General features: G+C 47.3%; 1 protein-coding gene across 2 annotated transcripts in view; it reads right to left on the bottom strand.

The window, feature by feature from the left end:
• Positions 1 to 23,817, bottom strand: part of SPTBN5 (spectrin beta, non-erythrocytic 5) — a 2,054,098-nt gene that overhangs the window by 1,873,708 nt on the left and 156,573 nt on the right. For both annotated transcript variants that reach the window (XM_078659643.1, XM_078659644.1), the window contains exon 8: positions 17,245 to 17,383. In XM_078659643.1, the coding sequence (XP_078515769.1) occupies positions 17,245 to 17,383 (139 nt within the window). The remainder of the gene's footprint in view (positions 1 to 17,244; positions 17,384 to 23,817) is intronic.

The following is a 23,817-nucleotide window of genomic DNA, read 5'->3' as shown; positions in this document are numbered from 1 at the left end:
CAGCGCTACACTGCCATCAAACAAAGAAGGAAAGAACACAATACATGAAAAATATCATCAAAAGCTGAATAAAACACCAATGTGGAATGCAGAATTCAGAACTATGTAGAAGGTAACCCAAGACAGGACCAAGTGACAGACGACAAACGAAGGATGATGCAAATGCCAATATCATAACACTATAAAGGCTGATGCTCTAAAAAGGAGGCATCTGGAAATGACGTAAAGGGTTAGAAGAATACCGGAAATAACAGGCTACCTTCTAATCTACTACAGCAACGCAACAAGCATTGGCAATGCCAATAGATCTCCCTCATGAAGGAAAGTGTCTTTTGTGTCACTGGTGGATTTAGGCACTCAATAGGTCACCATAATACAATCTATCACTCATTTTTTCACTCATGTATCCCTCCATCAATTCACTAACTCATTCTTACATTCATCCTCTGACGCAACTGCAATAAAACACACACAAACTCAAAATAATATGTAAGTTAAATTAAAAGAATACACGGAGAAAAATGAAAACTTGTTGCCATTTAAACAAAGCGGGCATATGCTTATAAAAACAAAACTAAGCAGAACAACAGGTGTCCATCTTCCAAAGGTTTTGTAAATAGTCTATTGTTGTGTTAAAGTTCTAGCGTGGTTGCCACATTTAGAACCAGCTTGTTGGCCATCTTTGAAAAACATTGTTACACTATGGACACCACATTCCATAATGGTTTGGAGCAAGAGGCCATGTGGGATTCATTGTACTGCAGATGAACTAGGCAGCTAACAACATTTATTACAGTGCAAATTGTCTCCGGCTAAAATATGTCAAAGGCAGCAACTAACACCAAAATCATTCCATGCAAAGGTAATCTGTGACATTTCATGCAACAAAATACCTATCTGTAGGTGTTAATACAAAGAAATATCAATCTACCTTTAAGTCCTATTGACTTTAACATATGTTTTTCACAGTCAAGATGGCAGGCCTACTGCCTTCATCATAACTTTCTACTATTTACAATGGCTGACTTTTCACCTCAACCAGCTCAGGGGGAACATCCTTTACAACGCGGATGTTACCCCGCAGTAACGTTACAAAGCGTCTTTTACAACGCAAGTCGTAACCACGACTTGCACTGGAGGGCGCTCAAGGATAAGGAATAGTAGATTTACTATTCCAACACCTTCCCTACTGTACGTAAGCTGGTGTTGGAATAGTATATTTAACTATTCCTAAGTCCACACCCCTACAGTGCAAGTCGTGGGAATGACTTGCTTTGTAAAAGACACGTTGTAACGGTACGCGTGGTAATACCACGCGTTGTACCGTCATACATCCCCAGCTCAGACATAATAGAGTTAATTTATAAGCCTTTCCCAAAGCAACCATCAGGTATACCATAATAAAATGTACAAATATGTACAAAACACAGTTGGAAAATCAATATAAAATCCCTACTAATAGAGCCAAATAAGGACTACAATAGTGCAGTTCATCTATTCGTGGTTTGTTCAGGAGGATCACCAACACCAAACCCCTGGCATAATATAGTACTAGGCGAAACTCCATATAACAAAATTCCTGGCTTTAGCAGAGTGCAATGAGAATACACCCCCTAAAAGACTAGCTTTAACACAATGGACAACAATTATTTAAGGCCTATCTGCTTTGCTGTAACTTTTCATTATAACATAACATGTGTATTTGTAAAGCGCACGTTCACCCAGAGGTCTGTTGGCGGTGAATAACAAATGTTCATTGGTACCCAACTCAATGGTACTCATTTTATCGAACTTAGATGGATGAAAGGCTGAGTGGACCCGCCAGGATTTGTACCTGTGACCATGAAGTCGAACACAGGGCCCTGCAATGGATGCATTAGTCCATTTAGCCACCAGACCCAGCATATCATTATAAAGTTTATCACTCCTATGAAATCTGACATAGCTTTTCCCAGTGAACCAATAAGGTCTCTTGCCATTGCCAATTGCTTGGCACTATATACAACAGCAGACTGAATTGAGCTTAAGCTGGCAACCATAAGGCATACAATTATAAAACTACAAATATGTACAAAATGGCAGTTGGGAAAACAATCTACAATGTAATCCTTCCCGATGGGCCCTAACAAGACTCATCACAGTGAAATAGCCCCACTGTCTGTCAGTGTGGGTGATCAACAGTCACACCCTTGCCTACTATGGCAATATGTGAGATTACATTAAACCAGATACCTTTCGTAGTATGTAACATAATATACTCTTAGAGGCCTATTCGCTTTACTATGTGCTTTTCACAATAAAAACGTCTTGTTTTCTGCCTTTGCAATAACTTTTTACAACAAATAGGCCGAATCATGGCATTGAGTATAAAATTTCCCTGTACACCAAGCAAGACTATTGCTATTAAGATTGGCTTATCACCATAACCAACTCAGGCCTACTCTTATGAGCGTAAGCTTTTCCACAAGGCAATTATTAGGCATACAGTCATAAAATTGCAAATGCTTACAAAATTACAGTTGGCACAGCAAAATACTATCTCTCTAATAGGGTTCAACAAAGATTCTCACAGTGCAAATCTTCTATACTTGTGGTTTGTCAGACCGAGCAACCAACACCAACACCTTTCCTACTAAAGTAATCTATGAGGTTCCGTGTAACAAAAACTACCTGTAGGCTTTAATTCAGACAAAAACATTCCAACCTTAAATGCCAATTGGATTTAACATATACATTTCACAATCAATATATCACACCAACTGTATTTATCCTAATTTTTATCATAAACAATCAGGCATATAGCCTTTATCATTGGTTTGTTATCATAACCAACTGAAGCCCATTATACTGGGTTTTCACCACGGCAACCACCCGCAAACACTTATAAAGTACAAATGCAAACAGAATTACATTCATCAAAACAAAATAGTATCTCTTGTGTCTATCCTCACAGTTCAGGTGGGTAATCAACACCAAAACGTTATTAGGGGGATGGGGTCTACGTCTAAACGGAGTAACATCCATAGATATCTGATGAGGTAGGGAATCCAGGTAGCCATGTTACAAGAAACATACCTTACTGGATGTGAGGTGGAGCAATGACGACGGAGGTGGCGAGGTCATATCTTTGCGACCACATATTGAGCGTGCACTAGGGGGACACTTTTATGGGTTAGGGTGGGTACAGCCTTTGAACATATGCAAATTGTGAAAGACAAGGATGGGCGCTATGTCTTAGTGCAAGGTAGATTACTGGGCCAGGACATTACTTTGGGAAGCATTTATGCTCTAAACCAAGAACAGTTAATTTTTCAGCAAACATTATCCACCCAGCTGGCCTCAGTTGCTACTAACAACCTCTTTTTGGGGGGAGACTTTAATTGTCTGACGGATGTTGTAAAAGATCGCTCCACCTCCACCCGCTTACAAGGGGCACAGAAGGTTTCATAGATTGGCTGGAGTGTTGGGACAAGGCAGATGTTTGGATGGTACAGCATGGAACAGATCGGGAATACTCCTATTACTCTCATATACACCATCTGCACACTCGATTGGATAGGTTTCTTTGCTCAACACGGTTTGGCCAATGGGTGTCGCACACTGAGTACCTGGGTTGTGCAGTGTCCGATTACAGTCCGCTTCTCCTGAAGTTTAGGCCTATCAGGGGCCATCAGGGACCATCCAGAGATTCCTCAGGTAGACCTAATCCCCAATGGCTAGAAGATGCATGCTTCGGGGATACATTAGCGAACATTATCACAGATTATTTTTAACGCAATCCGGGGTCTGCCTCGTCCACAGCGGTAGAATAGGAAGCATTTAAAGTAGTAGTGAGAGGACACTGTGTGGGTCAGACTTAGGGCGTGAGGAAAGAGCTTAACAATACACTACTAGATCTGGATGTTAAGTTACATGAATTCGTTTCTGGGGGCTGATGAACATACACAATCCAGGCTCCTTAAGAACATGGATCTGTGTAATGCCACACTGGAGCACCAGTGTTATCTCAACTACAAAGCATACATGGAGAGGGCACATGACGAAGAGGGCAGACCTGCTCGCCTGTCTTATATGTCCAGAATCCAGGGGTCGCCTATTGCCCAGGTGCATTCCTGTAATAATACGCCACTTTATGCCCCTGGTGAGATCAATGCGGCTTTCAGGGAATACTATGAGTCCCTCTATGGAAGACCAGAAGCAATGGACGTAGATGGCTTAAGTGCCTTCTTAGATAGAGTGCCCCTGTGGGGACTGGACCAGGTAGCCAGGGTAGAACTGGGCGGCCCAGCGTCAGCCCAGGAAATTAGGGCTGCCATTAAGGAGAAGGCTAATGGAAAGACGCTGGGGTCTGATGGCCTTCCTGCACAATTTTATGCAGCCTTTGGCGGTTCTCTTGCCCCCAGCTAGAAACCATATATGCAGAGCTTGGGATTGCTTGCCTAGACGCCGCGCTCCGCGCATTGAATTTTACATCTCCTGGATTTAGCCTTCCTTCAGCCTCCACGCCTCGCCGGACCCGCTTCGCGGGTCCCGCTTCGTGGATTGAGGCTGTGTGCATCTTGGGGCATTTCTTACTAACACCGACACCGGCAGGGCTGCGAGGGTAGAGCGGAGGACTCCATTGTCCAGGAGTCTCCGCGCGCCCGTCTCCAGCTGGGCTCCTCTCCCTGCCGGCCGCGCCCCCAACACAGCAGGACTTAACGAGCTCGCTTAGGCTTGACCAGCGGATTGCTTGCCTAGACGCCGCGCTCCGCGCATTGACTTTTACATCTCCTGGATTTAGCCTTCCTTCAGCCTCCACGCCTCGCCGGACCCGCTTCGCGGGTCCCGCTTCGTGGATTGAGGCTGTGTGCATCTTGGGGCATTTCTTACTAACACCGACACCGGCAGGGCTGCGAGGGTAGAGCGGAGGACTCCATTGTCCAGGAGTCTCCGCGCGCCCGTCTCCAGCTGGGCTCCTCTCCCTGCCGGCCGCGCCCCCAACACAGCAGGACTTAACGAGCTCGCTTAGGCTTGACCAGCGGATTGCTTGCCTAGACGCCGCGCTCCGCGCATTGAATTTTACATCTCCTGGATTTAGCCTTCCTTCAGCCTCCACGCCTCGCCGGACCCGCTTCGCGGGTCCCGCTTCGTGGATTGAGGCTGTGTGCATCTTGGGGCATTTCTTACTAACACCGACACCGGCAGGGCTGCGAGGGTAGAGCGGAGGACTCCATTGTCCAGGAGTCTCCGCGCGCCCGTCTCCAGCTGGGCTCCTCTCCCTGCCGGCCGCGCCCCCAACACAGCAGGACTTAACGAGCTCGCTTAGGCTTGACCAGCGGATTGCTTGCCTAGACGCCGCGCTCCGCGCATTGAATTTTACATCTCCTGGATTTAGCCTTCCTTCAGCCTCCACGCCTCGCCGGACCCGCTTCGCGGGTCCCGCTTCGTGGATTGAGGCTGTGTGCATCTTGGGGCATTTCTTACTAACACCGACACCGGCAGGGCTGCGAGGGTAGAGCGGAGGACTCCATTGTCCAGGAGTCTCCGCGCGCCCGTCTCCAGCTGGGCTCCTCTCCCTGCCGGCCGCGCCCCCAACACAGCAGGACTTAACGAGCTCGCTTAGGCTTGACCAGCTGATTGCTTGCCTAGACGCCGCGCTCCGCGCATTGACTTTTACATCTCCTGGATTTAGCCTTCCTTCAGCCTCCACGCCTCGCCGGACCCGCTTCGCGGGTCCCGCTTCGTGGATTGAGGCTGTGTGCATCTTGGGGCATTTCTTACTAACACCGACACCGGCAGGGCTGCGAGGGTAGAGCGGAGGACTCCATTGTCCAGGAGTCTCCGCGCGCCCGTCTCCAGCTGGGCTCCTCTCCCTGCCGGCCGCGCCCCCAACACAGCAGGACTTAACGAGCTCGCTTAGGCTTGACCAGCGGATTGTTTGCCTAGACGCCGCGCTCCGCGCATTGAATTTTACATATCCTGGATTTAGCCTTCCTTCAGCCTCCACGCCTCGCCGGACCCGCTTCGCGGGTCCCGCTTCGTGGATTGAGGCTGTGTGCATCTTGGGGCATTTCTTACTAACACCGACACCGGCAGGGCTGCGAGGGTAGAGCGGAGGACTCCATTGTCCAGGAGTCTCCGCGCGCCCGTCTCCAGCTGGGCTCCTCTCCCTGCCGGCCACGCCCCCTCGGTGCAACCCCTAAAAAGGAACTACCACTCCCGCGGCGCGGGAGCGCGCGGGAGGGCGCCGGGAGAAGCCCGGGACAAGGGCGGGACCGTCTGTGGCCGTCCGGGGCCGTAGGAGGCCGGGCTGGGCCCACTCCCTAACATTTTATATCCTGCATCCGATCCCACGATACAGGCAAGGTTCTTCGATTTATGAAAAGACATACATTTTAAGGCTTTTTTCTGTGCCCTTGAACACTGTTGCCTAAATTTTGAAATACTTGGATTTTATCATTTTTACATTTACTTGTGCATTTTGAGATCTTTGACCTGACAATAATGTCTAAAAAAACGGCCTCAGTTACCCCTGCTGCACTTAAAACCCTTGACTCCTTTCTTGTACATGTGGTTAAAAAAATTAATAATGACAGAAGGGAATCCTTGGGCTTAAGTCAATCGCCAATTTTGCCCCCATTGAGCCCTGACCGAAGCACACATATCTCTGATACCCCATTGCCTGACCCTACCACTGCTATTTCTGATGTTGATTTAATCAATCTGGAAGTTGATGATGGAAACTCTGATTTGCTTGCTGATCAGTCATTAAATATTGCACCTGAACCAGAGCAGCAGCAAAATAATGTCGTGGAGATTCCCTCCTCTTCTTCCCCTGTTTCACGCCCCGTGAGAAATTGTAGAAAAGCCCAAGCCAAAAGGGGGGGAAAACAGGCAGGAAAGAAGAAGGTTAACTTACCCCCTGTTCACAAAGGGATAGATGTGGCGTGTGATGACGTTGACGAGCGTAGACAAATTATTGATGATGATCTATTTAATAGATTTGCAGATATGATAGATATAAAAATCAAAACCATCATCAAACCTCTTATTGGGAAGATCGATAGACTAACGTCTGAAATAAAAAAGATGGGAGGGTTGCAAAGTAAGTTGGCGGATGATTTAGAGAACTTTGTTAATGAAATTTGTAAACCCTTAGTAGCCATAGAGGAAGACCCGGGTGCCGCTTCAGGCACTATAGATTTACAACAACAGCCCATCTTGGATGGCCAACCGCTACCATCTGTGCCTACCAATGATGAAATAAGTGAGGCTCCTATGTCTCAACCTATGTCTCAACCCATGGCACCTGTCCCTTTGCACTTAGGGGATGATTCACAACAATTCATTTTGGAAGCCTCCCCACTAGTCCTGGTTCTGGCGAATGTGCCCGTTTTATCTCAGGAGCAAAGGGAATCCGCCCAAGGCCTTAAGGATAAAGCCCTACATTGGCTTACTGGCAATATGCGTATGGCAGACCAGGGGGCAGATCAGCTAGCCGGTGATATTGTTATGGCAAGGAGGGTTTCATGGATTGGGAGCAAGATCAAGAAATTTAATGGGGATTGCGTTATATTAAATTTTGCTAGCGCTGAAGTACTCCCTAACATTCTTGCAAACATCCTCCCACCGCAACGCAGAACTGGATCTATAATCCCCCTTACCCTGAAATTCTTCTACACCGAGACTCAGATGGTGACCTCCTCTAATATTTCCAGGCCTAGAAGGAACGATAGAATTGCTCATTGGGGTGGGGAAAATAGGCCCAGATTTAATAACACCCACTCTCGCCCCCTGAGTAGCCGTGGGTTAGGGCAAACCAACTTTCTGTATGGGCCAATGGCCAGAACACCAGGGCCACTTTGGCCCAATTTAAATAGGTGGGGTCCACACACCCCAGGTTATGTGAACAGACACCAGGGCATTGGGTTTATGCCTAGGCAAGGGAACGATCATCTGTTAATACGACCCAATACCCCCCAGCCTATGTGGAATCCGGCAGCAAATGGATGGGGTCAGGCGCCCACTCCTTCTGATTGGGGACTGGCAATGGGAAATAGATATGGGGTCTTGTCAGGTTTAAACGACTGCGATTGACATACAAAGGTTACAAATCAGGGTATAGATGACACAGCTCAACAATTGGATGCGGCGCCAGCCCCAGGCCCAGTAGCTGAGATTCCTAGAGACTTCTGTAGGCTAGTGAGTTGGAATATTGCGGGGTTAAATGGCAAACGTGAGGATAAATCCTGGTCAAGCTTTGTCCTAGGCCATCACATTATAGCTCTCCAAGAAACGTGGGACACTTCAGATAGTCTGTGCTGGGATGGGTTTATCAGTTTTACTAAAGCTGCTGTCCATAGCCGTATGGGGAGGGCCAAGGGAGGCCTTTTACTTTTGTTTTCATTAGACTTAAAGGGTAGTTGGAGGCAAATTGATACTGATTCTCCCAATATCCTGTTGGTCGAAAGAGTGATCAAAAGCACCAGCAGGACTATTTTTATCAATTTTTATAACTCAGGTAATAGTGAGCACAGAGGCCGTAACATTTTGGATTTGGATAGGATTTTAAACATGGTCAGTCAGAACAAAACGCTTGATACAGATTATATTTTATTAGGTGATTTTAACATCCATCCGTGCAACCTAAATTGCAGGAGAAGTAGCCCTGATGGGGACGATGGGCCCGAGGAACCCCACTTTGAACATTCTATTGAGGGAGAGGAATTAGAGAATTTTCTTGCCAATTTTGACCTGTATGAACCAGATGGTGGCATCAGACAGCCAACCTTTACTGGCATCCCGCATGGTACCATTATTGACTATATATTTGTATCCCTAAGTACTCTTATACGGGTCAATACTTATTGTACCACACAATCACATTTCAGTGATCATAACCCCGTGGAGTTAGAAGCGGCTTGGGGAGGCAATTTTGGACCATCCCCTCTGGAAGTCACTTCCCATCCATTAAGGACAACCAGACAAGGAAGATGTCTGAAATGGGCTAAGGTGGTCCCAGAAAAATTTAATGCCGAAAATTTCCCAAAGATTAAGGGTAAGGTTGAGGTCTGTATAAATCCTTGCGCACAGGGCCAAGAAATTGTAGAGGCCTTCGAGGCCATATGTGTGCAGGTGTCACAGGATCTCTTGGTAAAGACCAAAAATGTAACTCCAGGCAACAAGCGCTGGTTCGATTCAGCCTGTTCAAAAGCACACAGACTATTAATGATAGCTTTAAAAAATATCCCAAGGGCAAATGATGAGATTACTAGACTCAGGAAAATTTATAAATTAGCATTAAAGAAACGGAAGGACATCATCAAATATGAAGCTTGGGAAGATCTCCTTTCGGCGGCAGTCCTGAAGAATAGTAAAAAGTTCTGGGAGATTATCAAACAGCCTTTTTTCTCGGATGACGACAATGATATTATGGATTGCGTTATCCCTGATGAAAAATGGTTATCCCACTTTAAAAATGTTTATGGGGACACTGCTGATGTAATCACAGACGCTCTGCCGATAAGATCAGCCACTTGCTCTATTATTTTTAGTCGAGACGAGGTGGAGAAAGCCATCATGTCCACCACTAAGCACAAGGCACCTGGCCCTGATGGCGTGCCCGCTGACTTTTTTATGCATTCCCCAAAATTGTGGGCTGAAGTTCTGACAAATGTGTTTAATGCAGTGAATGAAAATCTTGTACCTGCATCATGGAACATTTCCACCATTGTTCCCATTTTTAAAAAAGGCCAACGAGATAACCCAGGCTGTTACAGGCCTATATCCCTCTTAGCTTCATCTGTAAAAATCTTAGGCAGAGTCCTCCTATCTAGGTTAAGGGTGAATGTCGAGGGCTGTGGTGGATTGTCCGAAATCCAATATGGTTTTAGGGAAAAAAAGGGCACCATCGAACAGTGTATTAATTTACATCTGTTAATCTCTAAATACACTATAGCCAAGGAGGGGTCACTGTATCTTGCATTTATGGACCTCTCCTCGGCTTTTGACTTGGTCAATAGGACCAAGTTGTGGTCCATCTTGTTGGAGATCGGCATAGATGAAGCTTTGGTCACCTTTATGTCCTCCCTGCACCAAGAACTTTTCTCGAGTGTACGAGTGACCAATGAGGGCAGGTGTACCGCTCTCTTCAGATCCTTAAGGGGTGTGAGGCAGGGCTGTATTTTGGCCCCCTTACTGTTTACCATCTATATTAATGGCCTGGGGGCACATCTGGAGGGGCAGGAAGCCGATGTCCCGCGTGCAGGAGTTGCCAAGATCCCGGCACTCCTATACGCGGATGACGCAGTGCTGATCGCGCGCACGGGAATTGGTCTCCAGCGCCTACTAAATGCTTTTGGCACGTTTATGGATCAACTAGACCTTAAAATAAACGTAGCCAAGTCACACACTATGGTGGTGGGATCTGAGTGTCGCAGGAAGAAAACCAAAACATTCACTTGTAGGGGGGACTTGGTCACCAGGGTATCTACATTTCCCTACTTAGGCATCTTGTTTGACCAGAAAGGGACTTGGGGACCACAGGTTAGAGCGAAGAGGTTGGCCGTCACTCGATCATCCTTAGCAATCCTGAGTTTTGCTGCAAGGCTAGGAGCTAGGCCTATGGAAGCCATAATAAAAATCTACAATAGTAAATCCGTGGCTATTGCTCTATATGGTTCAGCATTGTGGGGGTACGCAGACGTGGAGTCAATACAGAGAGCAGAGAATGGATTCATTAGAGCCCTGCTCTCTGTACCTCAGTCCACTCCTACGTACTCTATACACAAAGAAGTCGGCCTTCAGTTCCTCTCGGATAAATTGCGCATGGCCCCTCTGATTCTATGGCTAAAATTATGGATGAATGAAGAACTCCCATTAAACCATAAGATCCTGACTGATGTCCTGTCCCTTGATAGATCTAACAAAATTCCTTGGCTGGCCTATCTTGCAAAAGCTTTTGCTGACATAGGTCGCCCGGAGCTCTTTACTTCTCCGGAGTCCATTAGGATTCAAGATCTTGATTTGGTTAAAAAGTCTTTTTTAGGAAGGATGGAGATGTGCCGTGAAGAACGTGAATTAGCAAAGCCGGCAGTAAGGGATCATTGTTTGCTGCTTACTACACCCTCACTTGAACCCTATCTTGGCTATGTCACACGTCCTTTTCACAGGTATCTTTTAACAAAATTTAGATTTAATTTGTTGCATTATCATTTAGGCTCTTTTCAAAATTGGCAGAAACCAGAATTAGCCTCGCCCTGCAGTTGTGACCAATTCTCAGTGCAGGACACAATGCATTTTGTCATGTTTTGTGGTTTATATATAGAGCCTAGGAAGAAATTCTTGATACCAATCCTCAAGGAGGCCGGCTTCACACAGGTGAGGCCGGCTTTACTCTATTTACAGCTATTACCTAACCCTCACATTACTTACTGCGTTGCTAAATTTCTGGTAGCTGCCTCAGGGGCAAAAGCCGCCTGTCAAGATTGATTATAAAAGTTAAGCATATTTTTCTTTTTAAAACTGTTTCTTATAAATTTTAAATTGTTGTTGGACATCTGTATCATGTATTTTATGATAAATTTTGTATGGAATGTATTTTACTGTTCACCTCTTTGTATGGTTTATAAAAAAAACGAATAAAGATAAATTGACTGACTGACAGAGCTGTGTGGCAAAAGCTTTCTGTCAGATGCAACCAGAATGGCCATAGTGATCCCTCTCCCAAAGACTAAGAAGCAGCGCGCCCCAGTCACTGCATTTCACCCCCTGTCAATGTTGAACATCGAGGTTCTTAGTAAGGTCGTGGTGCACCGGCTACTGCCATATATGAAGAAATTAGTGTATAGTGACCAAAATAGATTCATACCCGCAAGGAGTACATCCCTTAACTTTCGTAGGTTGTATCATGTACTATACCACCCAGGAGTGTTGACGCGCCTTTGCAGTGTCATTATGTCAATTGACCTAGAGAAGGCTTTCAACTCGGTCCGGATTATCTTTATGAGACAATGGAGACAATGCTCCAGATGCATTTGGGGGAACAGTGTGTGAAATGGGTTTGACTGTTGTATTCAGCTCCCACTGCGAGAGTTAAGACAGGACACAGTATCTCTGCAAGGTATGATATCTATAGAGGCACAAGGTAGGGATTCCTGCTGTTGCCTCCTTAGTTTGCCTTGGCTATGGAACCTTTGGCAGAACTGCTCAGATGGGAAGAGCCAGGCTACAGGGTGATGGTGGATGGTAGAGAGCATTTAATTTCACTGAATGCCGCTGTTCTTCTACTTTATCTCGACAATGACTCAACAGGGGCGCAGCATGCAATGGCTTTGTTGGAAAATGTACGCAGTACTCTGGCCTCCAAGTGTACAAGCCCTCTCTGTTCCCTGTGATGGCCGGTGGTCAGTGTCCAGATCCCATGACATAAGGGTTAAGCTGGGCCTGAAGACGTTTCGCTATTTGGGAATCCAGGTGTTTCTTTCTCAGGATGACCTAAGGGAAGGGAATCTGGGAGGTATCTTCCAATCTCTTGAGCCATGTATTTCCTTCTGGAGATCCCTAATATGTACCATTATGGTGCAGATTCCCCTAACTAAGATGGTGATGTTACCGCGTCTATTATATTTTTTGAGCCAATCTCCTGATTAAGAACCCTGGAGCTTGGTTCCAACAATTGGATAATATGCTTAGGGAGCTGGTGTGGTTTGGCGGCAGACACCGGCTGTCATTAGGGACTCTTCATCATCCTCCTGAAGCTGGAGGCCTGGGGGTCCCTGCATTGGAACTTTATTACTTAGCAACTCAGCTACAATGGGTAACGCATTGGTTGGCGGGTACTAGGCAGGAAGAAATGGGGCAGACGGGCAGATTTACTAAGCAAGAGGCATAACTGGTAAAATTCTTGGCCCGAAAGGTGGAGCTTCCGAGACCGGGGGTATTATTGTCAATGGCCCTGGTTGCTGGGAGCGCTGTATGCAACTGACAAGTAGACACCCACAATATGCCCCAGCATTGGTGGGGTTCCCTCATGGTGACCCGATTACATGCTATAGAGTGCCACAGCTAGATGGCATGGACGGATGTAGGACTGTCTGCAGTAGGAGACTGGTTCCAACTACAAACTCTGATCCCATTGGAAGAATTACTGGAACAATATGGGTTGCCTGAGGGCCAATTCCTGACATATGAAGTGCTGACAAGGTCACTCACGGACCTATGGTCTACTGCCAGGGAGGATCCCAAGACTCATACAGTATCCAGCCAATGCTGACTTTGAGGAATACAAGCCATTTGATGAAATTTATTTATTTATTTATTTATTATAACACTTATAAAGCGCGCTGTTACCAGTTGGTGTCCTGGCGCTGAAGTGATAATCCATAGGGGAAAGTTTACAGGACCTAGAGGGAAAAGAGCCATGTTTTTAGATCCCTTCTGAATGCCAGCAGATTCTCGTTCTGTTTAAGGGAAAGAGGGAGGGAATTCCATGCCACCTCTGCTCCTCTAAAGAAACTCCTTCCGCCCCAACGCATCTTCCTGATCCAGGTCGTTTTAACCAGCCCTAGGCTGGCCGACCTAAGTTGTCTCCCTGGCCTGTACCATTGAAAGCGGTCCTGAAGAAACTGGGGACCAAGACCATGTAAAGCCTTGAAGACTATACAGAGGGCCTTGAACAGAATCCGCTTCCGCACCGGCAGCCAATGCAGCTTCTCGAGCTCCTTGGTAACCGAGGAAAATTTGGGCAGTCCCCCAATAAGGCGGGCAGCCGCATTTTGTAGGACCTGGAGTTTATTGAGCACCCCCTGTTGTGCCTCAATGAGGAGACTATTGCAGTAATCAATGCGTGAAAGTACAAGAGCAGTCACCACCGTCTTTCTGCTTCCCTCTGGTAGGAAGGGGAGGATCTTCCTAATAATTTTCAAGGTCCAATGTATGGAGGAGCTCAGAGCCTTGACTTGGGGTTTGAAGGAGAGTTGATTGTCAATAATGACACCAAGATTCTTCACCTTCGAGGCCGGGCAAGGTGGTGGTCCCATGCCAGTGGGCCACCAGCTAGGACCCCACAGACTGGTATTTGACCCAAAGATGAGCACCTCTGTCTTGGAGGAGTTAAGTTTTAAACAGCTTTTAGCCATCCAGGAGCTGACTGCAGACATACAGTCCTGAAACCTGCCTGCCACACCACCTCTGTCCCAGGGAGCACTGAGACCACAATCTGGGTGTCATCCGCGTAGGATGTTAGCTCAAATCCAAAGGATCTAATCACCGGGGCAAGGGATGATACATAGATGTTGAATAAAGTGGGGCTTAGGGAGGAGCCCTGCGGGACCCCCCCTGGGAGTTGAAAAGGTCTTGATTCGAACTCCCCCATCGCCACCACTTGTACCCGGTCTGTTAAAAAGGCTTTCAGGATATTAAGTGCTTGACCCTGGACCCCGCAGCCCTCCAATCGATCCACCAGCAAAGCATGGTGGACCGTATCGAAGGCCGCCGACAGGTCCAAAAGGATCAGCACTGCCTGGCCACCTTCATCAAGTACCTTCCGGACCTCCTCTATGGATTTTATGAGAGCGGTCTCGGTACTGTGACCCTCCCTGAACCCATGCTGAGCTGGATCCAGGCCCTTGGATTTACGCAGGAAAGAGCAGAGCTGGGAGTTCATGATTTTCTCAACCATTTTAGCTGGTAGTGGCAACCTGGAAATTGGCCTGTAGCTGTTGGGATCTACCATATCAAGGGAGGGTTTTTTAAGAAGTGGGTGAATTGAGGCCCGCTTCCATAGTTTAGGAACCTCCCCTCTCTCAAACATTAGATTGTAAATGCTGGCCAAGTGGTCCGCAATAGGGACTGCTGCTAACTTTGCAATTGCGGTCGGGCAGGGGTCCTCGGGTGAGCCCGATTTAGTGGCCAACAGAAGTTTCAATACCTCATCTGTCCCGACTGGCTCAAAAGTAAAAAATTTAGCTCCCGGGTGTCCAGCCGGACTGTTCCCGAGGGGCATCTCTAAGAGACTCTGGGCCACCAGAGGTTCCAGAGAGGTAAAGATCAGCTGGACTTTACTCAGAAAGAAACTTGCTAGGGATTCGCAGAGTTCTATATTAGGTGGCGCAGTCACGGATTTAGGAGAGGCCAGACTTGCCACTGTCTCAAAAAGTTCCTTAGATGAGTTTTTGGCATTCTCAATTCGCTCCGTAAAGTAGACACTCTTGGCTTTTCTAATGTCGTCTTTATAGGCCCTTTGACACATTTTCAGTCTCTCTTTGTCAATCTCCGAATAATTAGCTCGCCAGATCCGCTCTAGTTTTTTGCATACTACTTTGGCCTCTCTAAGCGCATTGGTATACCAGGGAGCAGATGGAGCCCGCCTGGTGGGTCTACATCTCTTAGGAGGGGCCAACTTATGACAGGCCCCATTAATCCACTCCGTATACTTGGCGGTGGCTATATCTACATAGACCAAAAAGCACAATTGGAAATGATGCTGAGACCACTTCTGGCTTTACAAACTAGATGGGTGATTTTATTGCGGTGTGAACAATAAGACAGTGAACGGAGTAAGGTCCTGGCGTAAACTAAGCGGATATCCAGGAACACTCGCCTGAAGTTTATACAGTTTAATTACACTCACATGACTTAAATAACACCCCATAAGTTACAGGTCATTTATAGTGCTGGGGGGGCATGACCATGCCCTAGATGTGTGGTACTGGATACTGATTTTGAGCATATGACCTGGAGTTATCCCAAGAGAGGTAGTGTGCAGGTTGGCTAGGGTATTGGGCTGCTCCCTTACCTGGGCACCTGCCTGTTGGGCCTGTTTCTGAGACCTAAAACAAGGAAGGTGGGATCCAGGTTCCTAAACTTGGCACTGGCATTGGCTAAGAGGCACATAGCATGGAAGTCAGAGAGGGCCCCCCAACTGGAGACCTGGTTGCAGGATGTTACGACTTGGGCCCAGGCAGAGGAGAGAACCCTCATCAGAGAAGATGCTAGAGGGGAATGCAGGCACCCTATTGTGGACCTGTGGTCTGCAGTACTGCAAAACTGGGACGGACCACCTGAAGACATGGATAGTATAGTAGTAGGCGAGGGAGACAGTGAAGACAGACAAGGTGGTTCTTTGCAGGGTGAGTTGGGTACTGTAGATGCTACTTAGGCGACCCGTCAACTTAGACCCGAAGAGATTTACATTCGATCCAAAATTGGGGGGATCATCCATTTAAGCCTAGGCTGGACCAATTGCTGAGGGATGGGGTCCAAACATGTCACAGGATGAGAGCCAATTGTAGAGTGCCCCCCACCCGACCTCAAGTACATATATACGTATGTGTGCATGCCCAATACTGCCATAGATACTCCTCTCCCTCTCTTTATTATGCTGGATTGTTGCATGACAGACTGGCATTGGACCAGCTCCCACATAGGACAGCGATGACCCTCTCGACGACATTCCGTATTAAAACTAATGTAATGCACTATAATTTGGGATAAGCTCCTGTACAATATCCTGATTCGCTAATAAATGTTTAAGATGCTTGGGTTTATAAAGAGAACAGTCCTTCTTGGGCTGGGATCTGCTTGGTTAAACCTGCCTAGATGATGTACTGAGATATGTGATGATATTCCTTTAATTGGAAGAGGAAGGCTACTGAGGGAACTCCCCTCTGTTTACTATGTAGCCCAAGAGTCATGGACTGTATTGCTGTGATGTGCATTGGTTATGTTGTAATAGTATATTGCAAAATGCTAATAAAAAGGATTTTTAAATAAATACATTAATAACTACCTACAGTCTTTAGCACAGTGTAATAACAATCCATCTTTAAAAGCCCATTGTCTTTAACACATGCCTAAGTTAATGAACGCCCTCCTCCCTTCTGTGCTGCTGCCAGATTAAAAAAACACCATAAATGATCTAAGACAGTTTAATAACAATACAATGTCATATGTGTTTTCCCCTCGAAAGTTCTAGCTCAAGAAGCAGGATAAATAACAGAATAATCACAGTTGTATGAAGGGCAAGCCCTTCTTTGTGGAAGCAAACAATGTCTGCCCCATCAAAACATGTACTCCTGGCTCCCAACATGTGGGAGCAGCCAAAACCCTTCTCCTGGTTATGAGAATAACATTGTTGTCTGGGGACAGATGAGCTGTCAAGAAAGACCATAAGAACCCCATTATTATGCACCAAAGTGCCAAACCACAGCACATGGAAGGCAGGAGTTGGGGAATAGGGGAACAGAGTCCACAGCAGCATACCTGTAGTGCCTTTAGTTCTTCTGTGATGGTGTCAATGTCCCGCAGGAGCCCCAGCATTTCCTTCATGGTGCCCAAGGATTGCTTGTGCAACTTCAACCTCCTGCGCAGCTCCACCCATTGCCTTGAGATGTCTTCTTGCCTGCAGTGCGAGGGCAGCGCAAATGGATATATGTGTTAACAAAACTGTCAAAGGACTCCAACTTGAAACTGCAATAAATATGAATTTGTTTAACTTATGGATAGTCCCATTTACTTTCCTCATCCAGTTTTTTTTTTATTATGACCTTGTTTATGTACGCTGGTGACACCAAGATAATCTTAAAATGTGATGGTGGTCCTAGCCAAAGATCTGAAACTCTGTTTAACTTTCTGCAAGGTGCCGATTCATGGATAACGGAAAAATAAACTTCAACTCAGTGGAACGTAAGAGAAATCGTAGCACGTACTAAATTGTCCTCATTCTAAGAACTATTTTTTCAGTCTCCAAACGGGTGAAAACCCCGAAGTGTAAAAAGAACTGATAGTCTACTTTGACCAATGTCCAACCAAATAAACTCATTTGTGAGTGCATGTTTTTTCCCCAATTCAGGCTGCAGACCCCTTTCAAAAACTGCAGCAACGTATTAGAAATCCTTGCTTTTCCCTTATCGTTTGCCAGTGCTCTTTACTAGTTGTTAAGAAATCCTTAAAAACATGGCTGTGTTCCTTAATATAAAGACTTCTGATCTACAACAGTGACTAATCCATGCATGGTTTACTGGTGCAAAGCATCCCTCTGATAAGTGCACTCTATTATTAAATATACATAAATAAATAAATAATAAATACATGTATTGTGGCAGGATGGACACACAGTCGCTCCCTTCTTGTGAATAGGGAATTGTGATGGTGTCTCTCAATGTCAAGTATTCACCCAGAATCCATAAGCCTTAGGCCAATGAGCCTTTAATTCCTTTCAAGCAATCTTTCTTTTGCAGCGGCTAGAAGATTTGAGTCTTGTTTTCAGCACTTGACTGAGTCAGTTCAGTTGCCAATCTCATTCGCACCTGTTACTGGCAGAGGTGGGTAGGTGGATTACAAAGAGTCTTCCCATGGTAACTGTCAACATCAGCCGCAGACTGACTTGGCGGCACCTATAAAACAGCGGTGTCCAATGAAGGCTGGAGAGCAGGATCTATGCCACACTTTCAGAATTTGAGATAACGTTTCTAAATGGAACAAAATGGCCAGATGTTCTAAGCATTTAAATGGTTGCAAACGCCTGTGTGACTATTAACCCCTTAAAACCCCTCCCCCTCCAATTCTGAGCTCTGATAGGAATGGAGAAAACCAAGGTCAATGGGAGCCCTTGTGAAGGGACATCCATTGACCTTGGTTTGATCCATTACTGACGCAGGCACTAGGCCCAGCCATACAAGTGGCACCACTTTTTGATTGGCACAAGTGGGATAATGCAGGGTGGTGGGACTTTTGTGGATTCCGTAAGACTCCATCAAAGAAGTGTAAGGAAAATGCTTTATTTCAGTCAAAGTTAGAGGTTTGCAGGGCATTGTGGGTTAAGAAAATCTCAGAGGATCCATGCAAGGCACACAACCCTGGAGTCCCCTTGGTGTCTAGTTAAAAAAATGTCCATGGTTGGTAGTCTTCCATCAGGGATATAACACAGGCCCTGGCAGGCCCTGTGGTGAGGGGGGCTCCAAGCTGCAGGGGGCCCCCTCAGCACAGTACTCAGGCCTTAGAGCTGTGGAATATATCTGGAGCGGGCCCCCCTGCGTACACTTTGTAGGGAGGCCCTCTAAATGTTTGTTACGCTACTGGCTTCCATGGGTAGCGGCTGAGTGAGGCACCAAATACCCCAGCTGCCCCTATCATTGACTTCACCATGTAACGCTATATGGCCTACTGTGTCACGTTCAATTGGCCCTCCACACAGGTGAGGTACCATTTTTATCAGGGGATTTGGAGGAATGCTGGTTGGTAGGTAATGTGGGGCTCCCAGCAGATTAGACATTTTCTTCATAGATATGTGTGGAAAATGTGAATTTTGTTGTCAAAGTTTGAGGTTTACAGGGCATTGTGGGAAAGTAAAAGTGGTGGGATCCACATGAGGCACACAACCCTGGAGTCTTCTGGGTGTCTAGCGCCCTAAGGGGTGCAGAAAGACAATAGTGCCCATTCTCAGGCAGGAGTATGAGTCAATGCCGGGAGAGGCCACCCTCTCCTTTTGTTTGTTTTAAAATCCCTAATGTTTAGTGGTCTTTCTGCCCCTTGGAGGAACAGATATGGGATTAATTCTCTTGTCCACCCCAGGGGCAGAAAGTCTATTAGCCTGTGCGTTACTGCATAAGTGCAATCCCTGGTGTCTAATTGACTTTATGTCCCCCCCCCAGAGGGGCAATCAAGGGTTATTGCCCTCACCTGTCATTCACCCCTCCCCCTCACCCCTGGAAGTGCAGAAAGACTGTCTGTGCTTTTTTGAGGGAAGGGGGAAGGCCATGCCCATGGTCGGCAGCCCCCAGTCCTGTGTTTTCTTCCCTGGAGCCTTGTGTGCTTTCTGCACCCCAACCGGGGGTCCAGAAATGTGAATGAAGGTGACGGGTGATCACCTTAATTCACCCCCAAGGAGGGCAGAAAGACTGTTGCTGCATTTTTAGGATGAGGGTATGGACATGCATATGGGGGGCAGCCCCCACCCCTATAAACTTTTGAAACAAAATTTCCCTGGTGTCTAGTGGTCTCTTTGCCCCCCGGGGGACCAGGGGGGCATCTTGGGTGTAACCACTCCTATTCGCCCCCAGGGAGGGCAGAAAGACTGACTGCCTTCTTGCTTGGTTGGGGGCATGGCCATGCCCATGGTGGGCAGCCCTCGCCCCTATATGTTTCTTTTTTTTACATTTACCTGTTATCTAGTGGGCTTTCTGTTCCCCTGGAGGAGCAGATTGGGGATTCCCCCATCTGCCACCCGGGGGAGCGCAGAAAGGCTGGCATCATATTTCTATGGGGTAGGGGCATGGCCTTGCCTGGTGGGAAGCCCCCGCCCCTATATTTTTGTTTTACATTACCTGGTATCTAGTGGGCTTTCTGCCATCTAAGGGGGCAGCTCAGGAGCAATTACCTCCATCAGACCCCCGGGGAGCAGAAAGACTGAAACTTTACTATTGGTGGGGAGAGCACAAGCCCTTTGCTAAGTGGTGGCTCCCCCAATGTCCCTAGTGTTCTAGTGGATGGATCCCTGCTTGGGAGATTCTCCCCTTTCCAACAATTCCTCCTCCAAAGCAATCAGTGCTCGGGAGCTGAGCTATGCCCCTTGAGCACTGATGAAGTGAAAGTAAAATTATACAAGCAATGATGTTAGTGCGCCTGTTCTCTGATCGTCAATACAAAGAATAGAAACCCACTAAGACACTTCCCAAGCATCCTGAGCTGCAGAAATTAAAAAAGAAACCCTCAGGTGCAAAGTACCAAAAAGGCCTTTCTAACCCTCCTCAGTGTTAGTTAACAGCCGACAGCCGTACTGGGGAGGGAGTGCGGCTCTCGGCCATTGACTGATGGCTGCATTTCAATCAATCAATCAAACAATTTATAAAGCGCACTACATACCCGCGAGGGTCTCAAGGCGCTGGGAGGCTGCAGCTAGTGGTCGAAGAGCCAGGTCTTGAGTAGTCTCCTGAAGGTCTGGGGGTCTTCTGACTGCCGTAGGAGGAGTTCCATGTCTTGGCGGCATGGTAGGAGAAGGACCTGCCTCCGGAGGTGGTTCTGTGGATGAGTGGGAAGGTGGCCAAGGGGAGATCGGCAGAGCGGAGTCTCCTGTTGGGTGCGTAGAATGACAGTCGGTTGTTGAGGTATGCTGGGCCTGTGTTGTGAAGTGCCTTTGAGCGTGGGTCAGGAGCTTGAAGGTGATTCTTCTGTCGACGGGGAGCCAGTGCAGGTTTCTCAGGTGGGGGTGATGTGGTCTCGGCGGGGACGTCGAGGATCAGGCGTGCCGAGGCATTCTGGATTCTTTGAAGTCTGCTGAGTAGTCTGGCTGGGGCTCCGGCATAGAGGGCATTGCCATAGTCGAGCCTGCTGCTGATGAGGGCGTGGGTGACGGTTTTTCGTGTGTCGGAGGGGATCCATCTGTAGATCTTGCGAAGCATGCGGAGGGTGTAGAAGCAGGTTGAGGAGACTGCATTGACCTGGTTGGTCATGGTGAGTTTCGAGTCGAGGAGGACTCCCAGGTTGCGTGCGTGGTTGGTTGGTGTAGGGGCGGTGCCCAGGGAGGTGGCCCACCAGGTGTTGTCCCAGGCTGAGGGGTTGGGACCGAGGATGAGGATCTCTGTCTTGTCCGTGTTGAGTTTGAGCCGGATTTCTTCCATCCAGTTGGCGACCGCCTTCATATCGCGGTGGAGGTTGGCTTTGGCGGTGAGGGGTTCGTTGGTGAGGGAGAGGTTCAGCTGGGTGGCGTCGGCGTAGGAGATGATGTTGAGGTCATGGAGTCTGGCGATGCGTGCGAGTGGAGCCATGTAGATGTTAAAGAGCGTCGGGCTGAGAGATGATCCTTTTGGGACACCGCAGATCGTCTTGGTGACTCCGGAGTGGAACGGGGGCAGGCGGACTCTTTGGGTTCTGTCGGAGAGGAAGGAGGTGATCCAGTCCAGGGCCTTGTCGCGGATCCCTGCGTCGTAGAGGCGTGTGCGTAGTGTGTGATGGCAGACGGTGTCGAAGGAGGCAGAGAGGTCCAGGAGGATGAGGGCTGCTGTCTCACCGTTGTCGAGTAGGAGTCTGATGTCGTCTGTGGCGGCAATGAGGGCTGTCTCGGTGCTGTGGTTTTTGCGGAAGCCTGACTGGGAGGGGTCGAGGATGTTGTTGTCTTCTAGGTAGCGGGTGAGTTGGGTGTTGACGGTCTTTTCGATGACCTTCACCGGAAATGGAAGCAGGGAGATGGGCCGGAAGTTCTTTAGGTCGCTCGGGTCCGCCTTTAAAAGGTTAAGGAAAAGAAGCTGCATGTAAAAAAAAAGTTTGCTTCATTTAAAGGCCATCACAGACAAGGAAGTCTGCTAACCCTAGCAGTATCCTATACATACCTGTGACGTCGTCAAATTGTAGTGAGTCGCAATTTGAAACCTACCTCATTATTAATCAGGTAGGCCTGATTGTGACCCATGATGATTCGGAATTCGACCCATTAGTACTAAGGTCGGTTGTTGAAATTCTTTACTGGTCACAAAAATACTGGTTGAAAACTGCAAAACAGCATTTGGCAACCAGTAAACAACACATCTGACTTCTATTTACATAGTCTGTGGTTATCCTGAAAATCGGTCATGAAATGACCCTTTTGGACCTGAATTTTGCACTCCCAATCTATATGGCTCGCTCACTCACATTTACAGACTCAAAGGCCTACATTTCTTCAGCAGCTCTCAATGTGATTCAGCAGGTTATTCTTTGTTCTCCGCTTTTCTACTGACTCTCTTGCTTAGGCACTATGCTTGAGACAAATGAAAACTCTCACATTACTACTTGCCCTTTGGAGCTGTAGGGGTATAACAGCACTCATGTCAAGTCAAGTGCACCCACACACACCCACTCACCCACCCAAACCCACACACATACAAAATCTCTCTCTCTCACTCACTCTTTGAGCCATGACCCTACTATCTTTACTTTGATACATTTAGTGCTTCTATTTTTCTGGACCTGGAACTTTTGGATGTCTCCCCTTCGTGTCTGAGGATGATCTGCCAGATTTAAAGATAACTTCCGTGGTAGGGATCCCTGCACCTTCAGTGAAGCCACCGTGGTATCAGGTCCACTGAAGGCACTGATCCTTTGTCCTGAGGGCTCCATGTTTGCTGTGCCTGCTCAACAAATATTTTGTTCTGCAAGAACCAACTCCCAAAGCAGCATCTATTTTCTTGTTGAACAAAATGACAATGGCCCGAGGCTCAGGGAGTTTTCTCCCTGTAGCTGGCACTACCACTATGTGATCTTCCTCCCTGGGAGTGCCATGTCTGGCATGGCAGTCCTGGGCAGAGAAAACCAGTAATGGTCAATCCGCCCTAAATAGGAAGCTGTTGCTTACACAACGACCTCAGTGCGACTGTTTTCAAATTACCTTTGTACAGGGCCGAGCACGATACAGTGAGCTTATATTTGATTAATAGGTATTTAAATTGAGCCATCAACATTACATTTTCTAAACCTTTAGCTTCATTCACCAGTCTATTAGTGGGTTCACTACCCCAGTATTATCCTGCTCTGTTCTCCTTCTCCATCACTCTCCATCACACCACTCTTTCAATCACAGCGGCCATTGACATTCTTGTGTCCAGGCAAACACAGGGATTGTCGCAGTGCTGCACAATGTTGTGAATCCAGGAGTGGCACTTCAAATGCTGGTTGTTCCAGGAGCTTCACCTCAAATTCTAGTTGTCCCAGGAGCTTCACCTCAAATGCTGGTTGTTTCAGGAGTTTCACCTCAAATGCTAGTTGTCCCAGGAGCTTCCCCTCAAATGCTGGTTGTTTCATGGTCCTCGTCTCTTTCGCTGTTCTTATTAGTAAGGAAGGGAGGATGGCTCACCGAAACACACT

Source organism: Lissotriton helveticus, chromosome 9 (assembly GCF_964261635.1).
Source record: "Lissotriton helveticus chromosome 9, aLisHel1.1, whole genome shotgun sequence".
Taxonomy (NCBI): Eukaryota; Metazoa; Chordata; class Amphibia; order Caudata; family Salamandridae; genus Lissotriton; species Lissotriton helveticus.
Note: the sequence above shows the minus strand (reverse complement) of the source record. Positions and strands in the feature narration are given on the sequence as shown.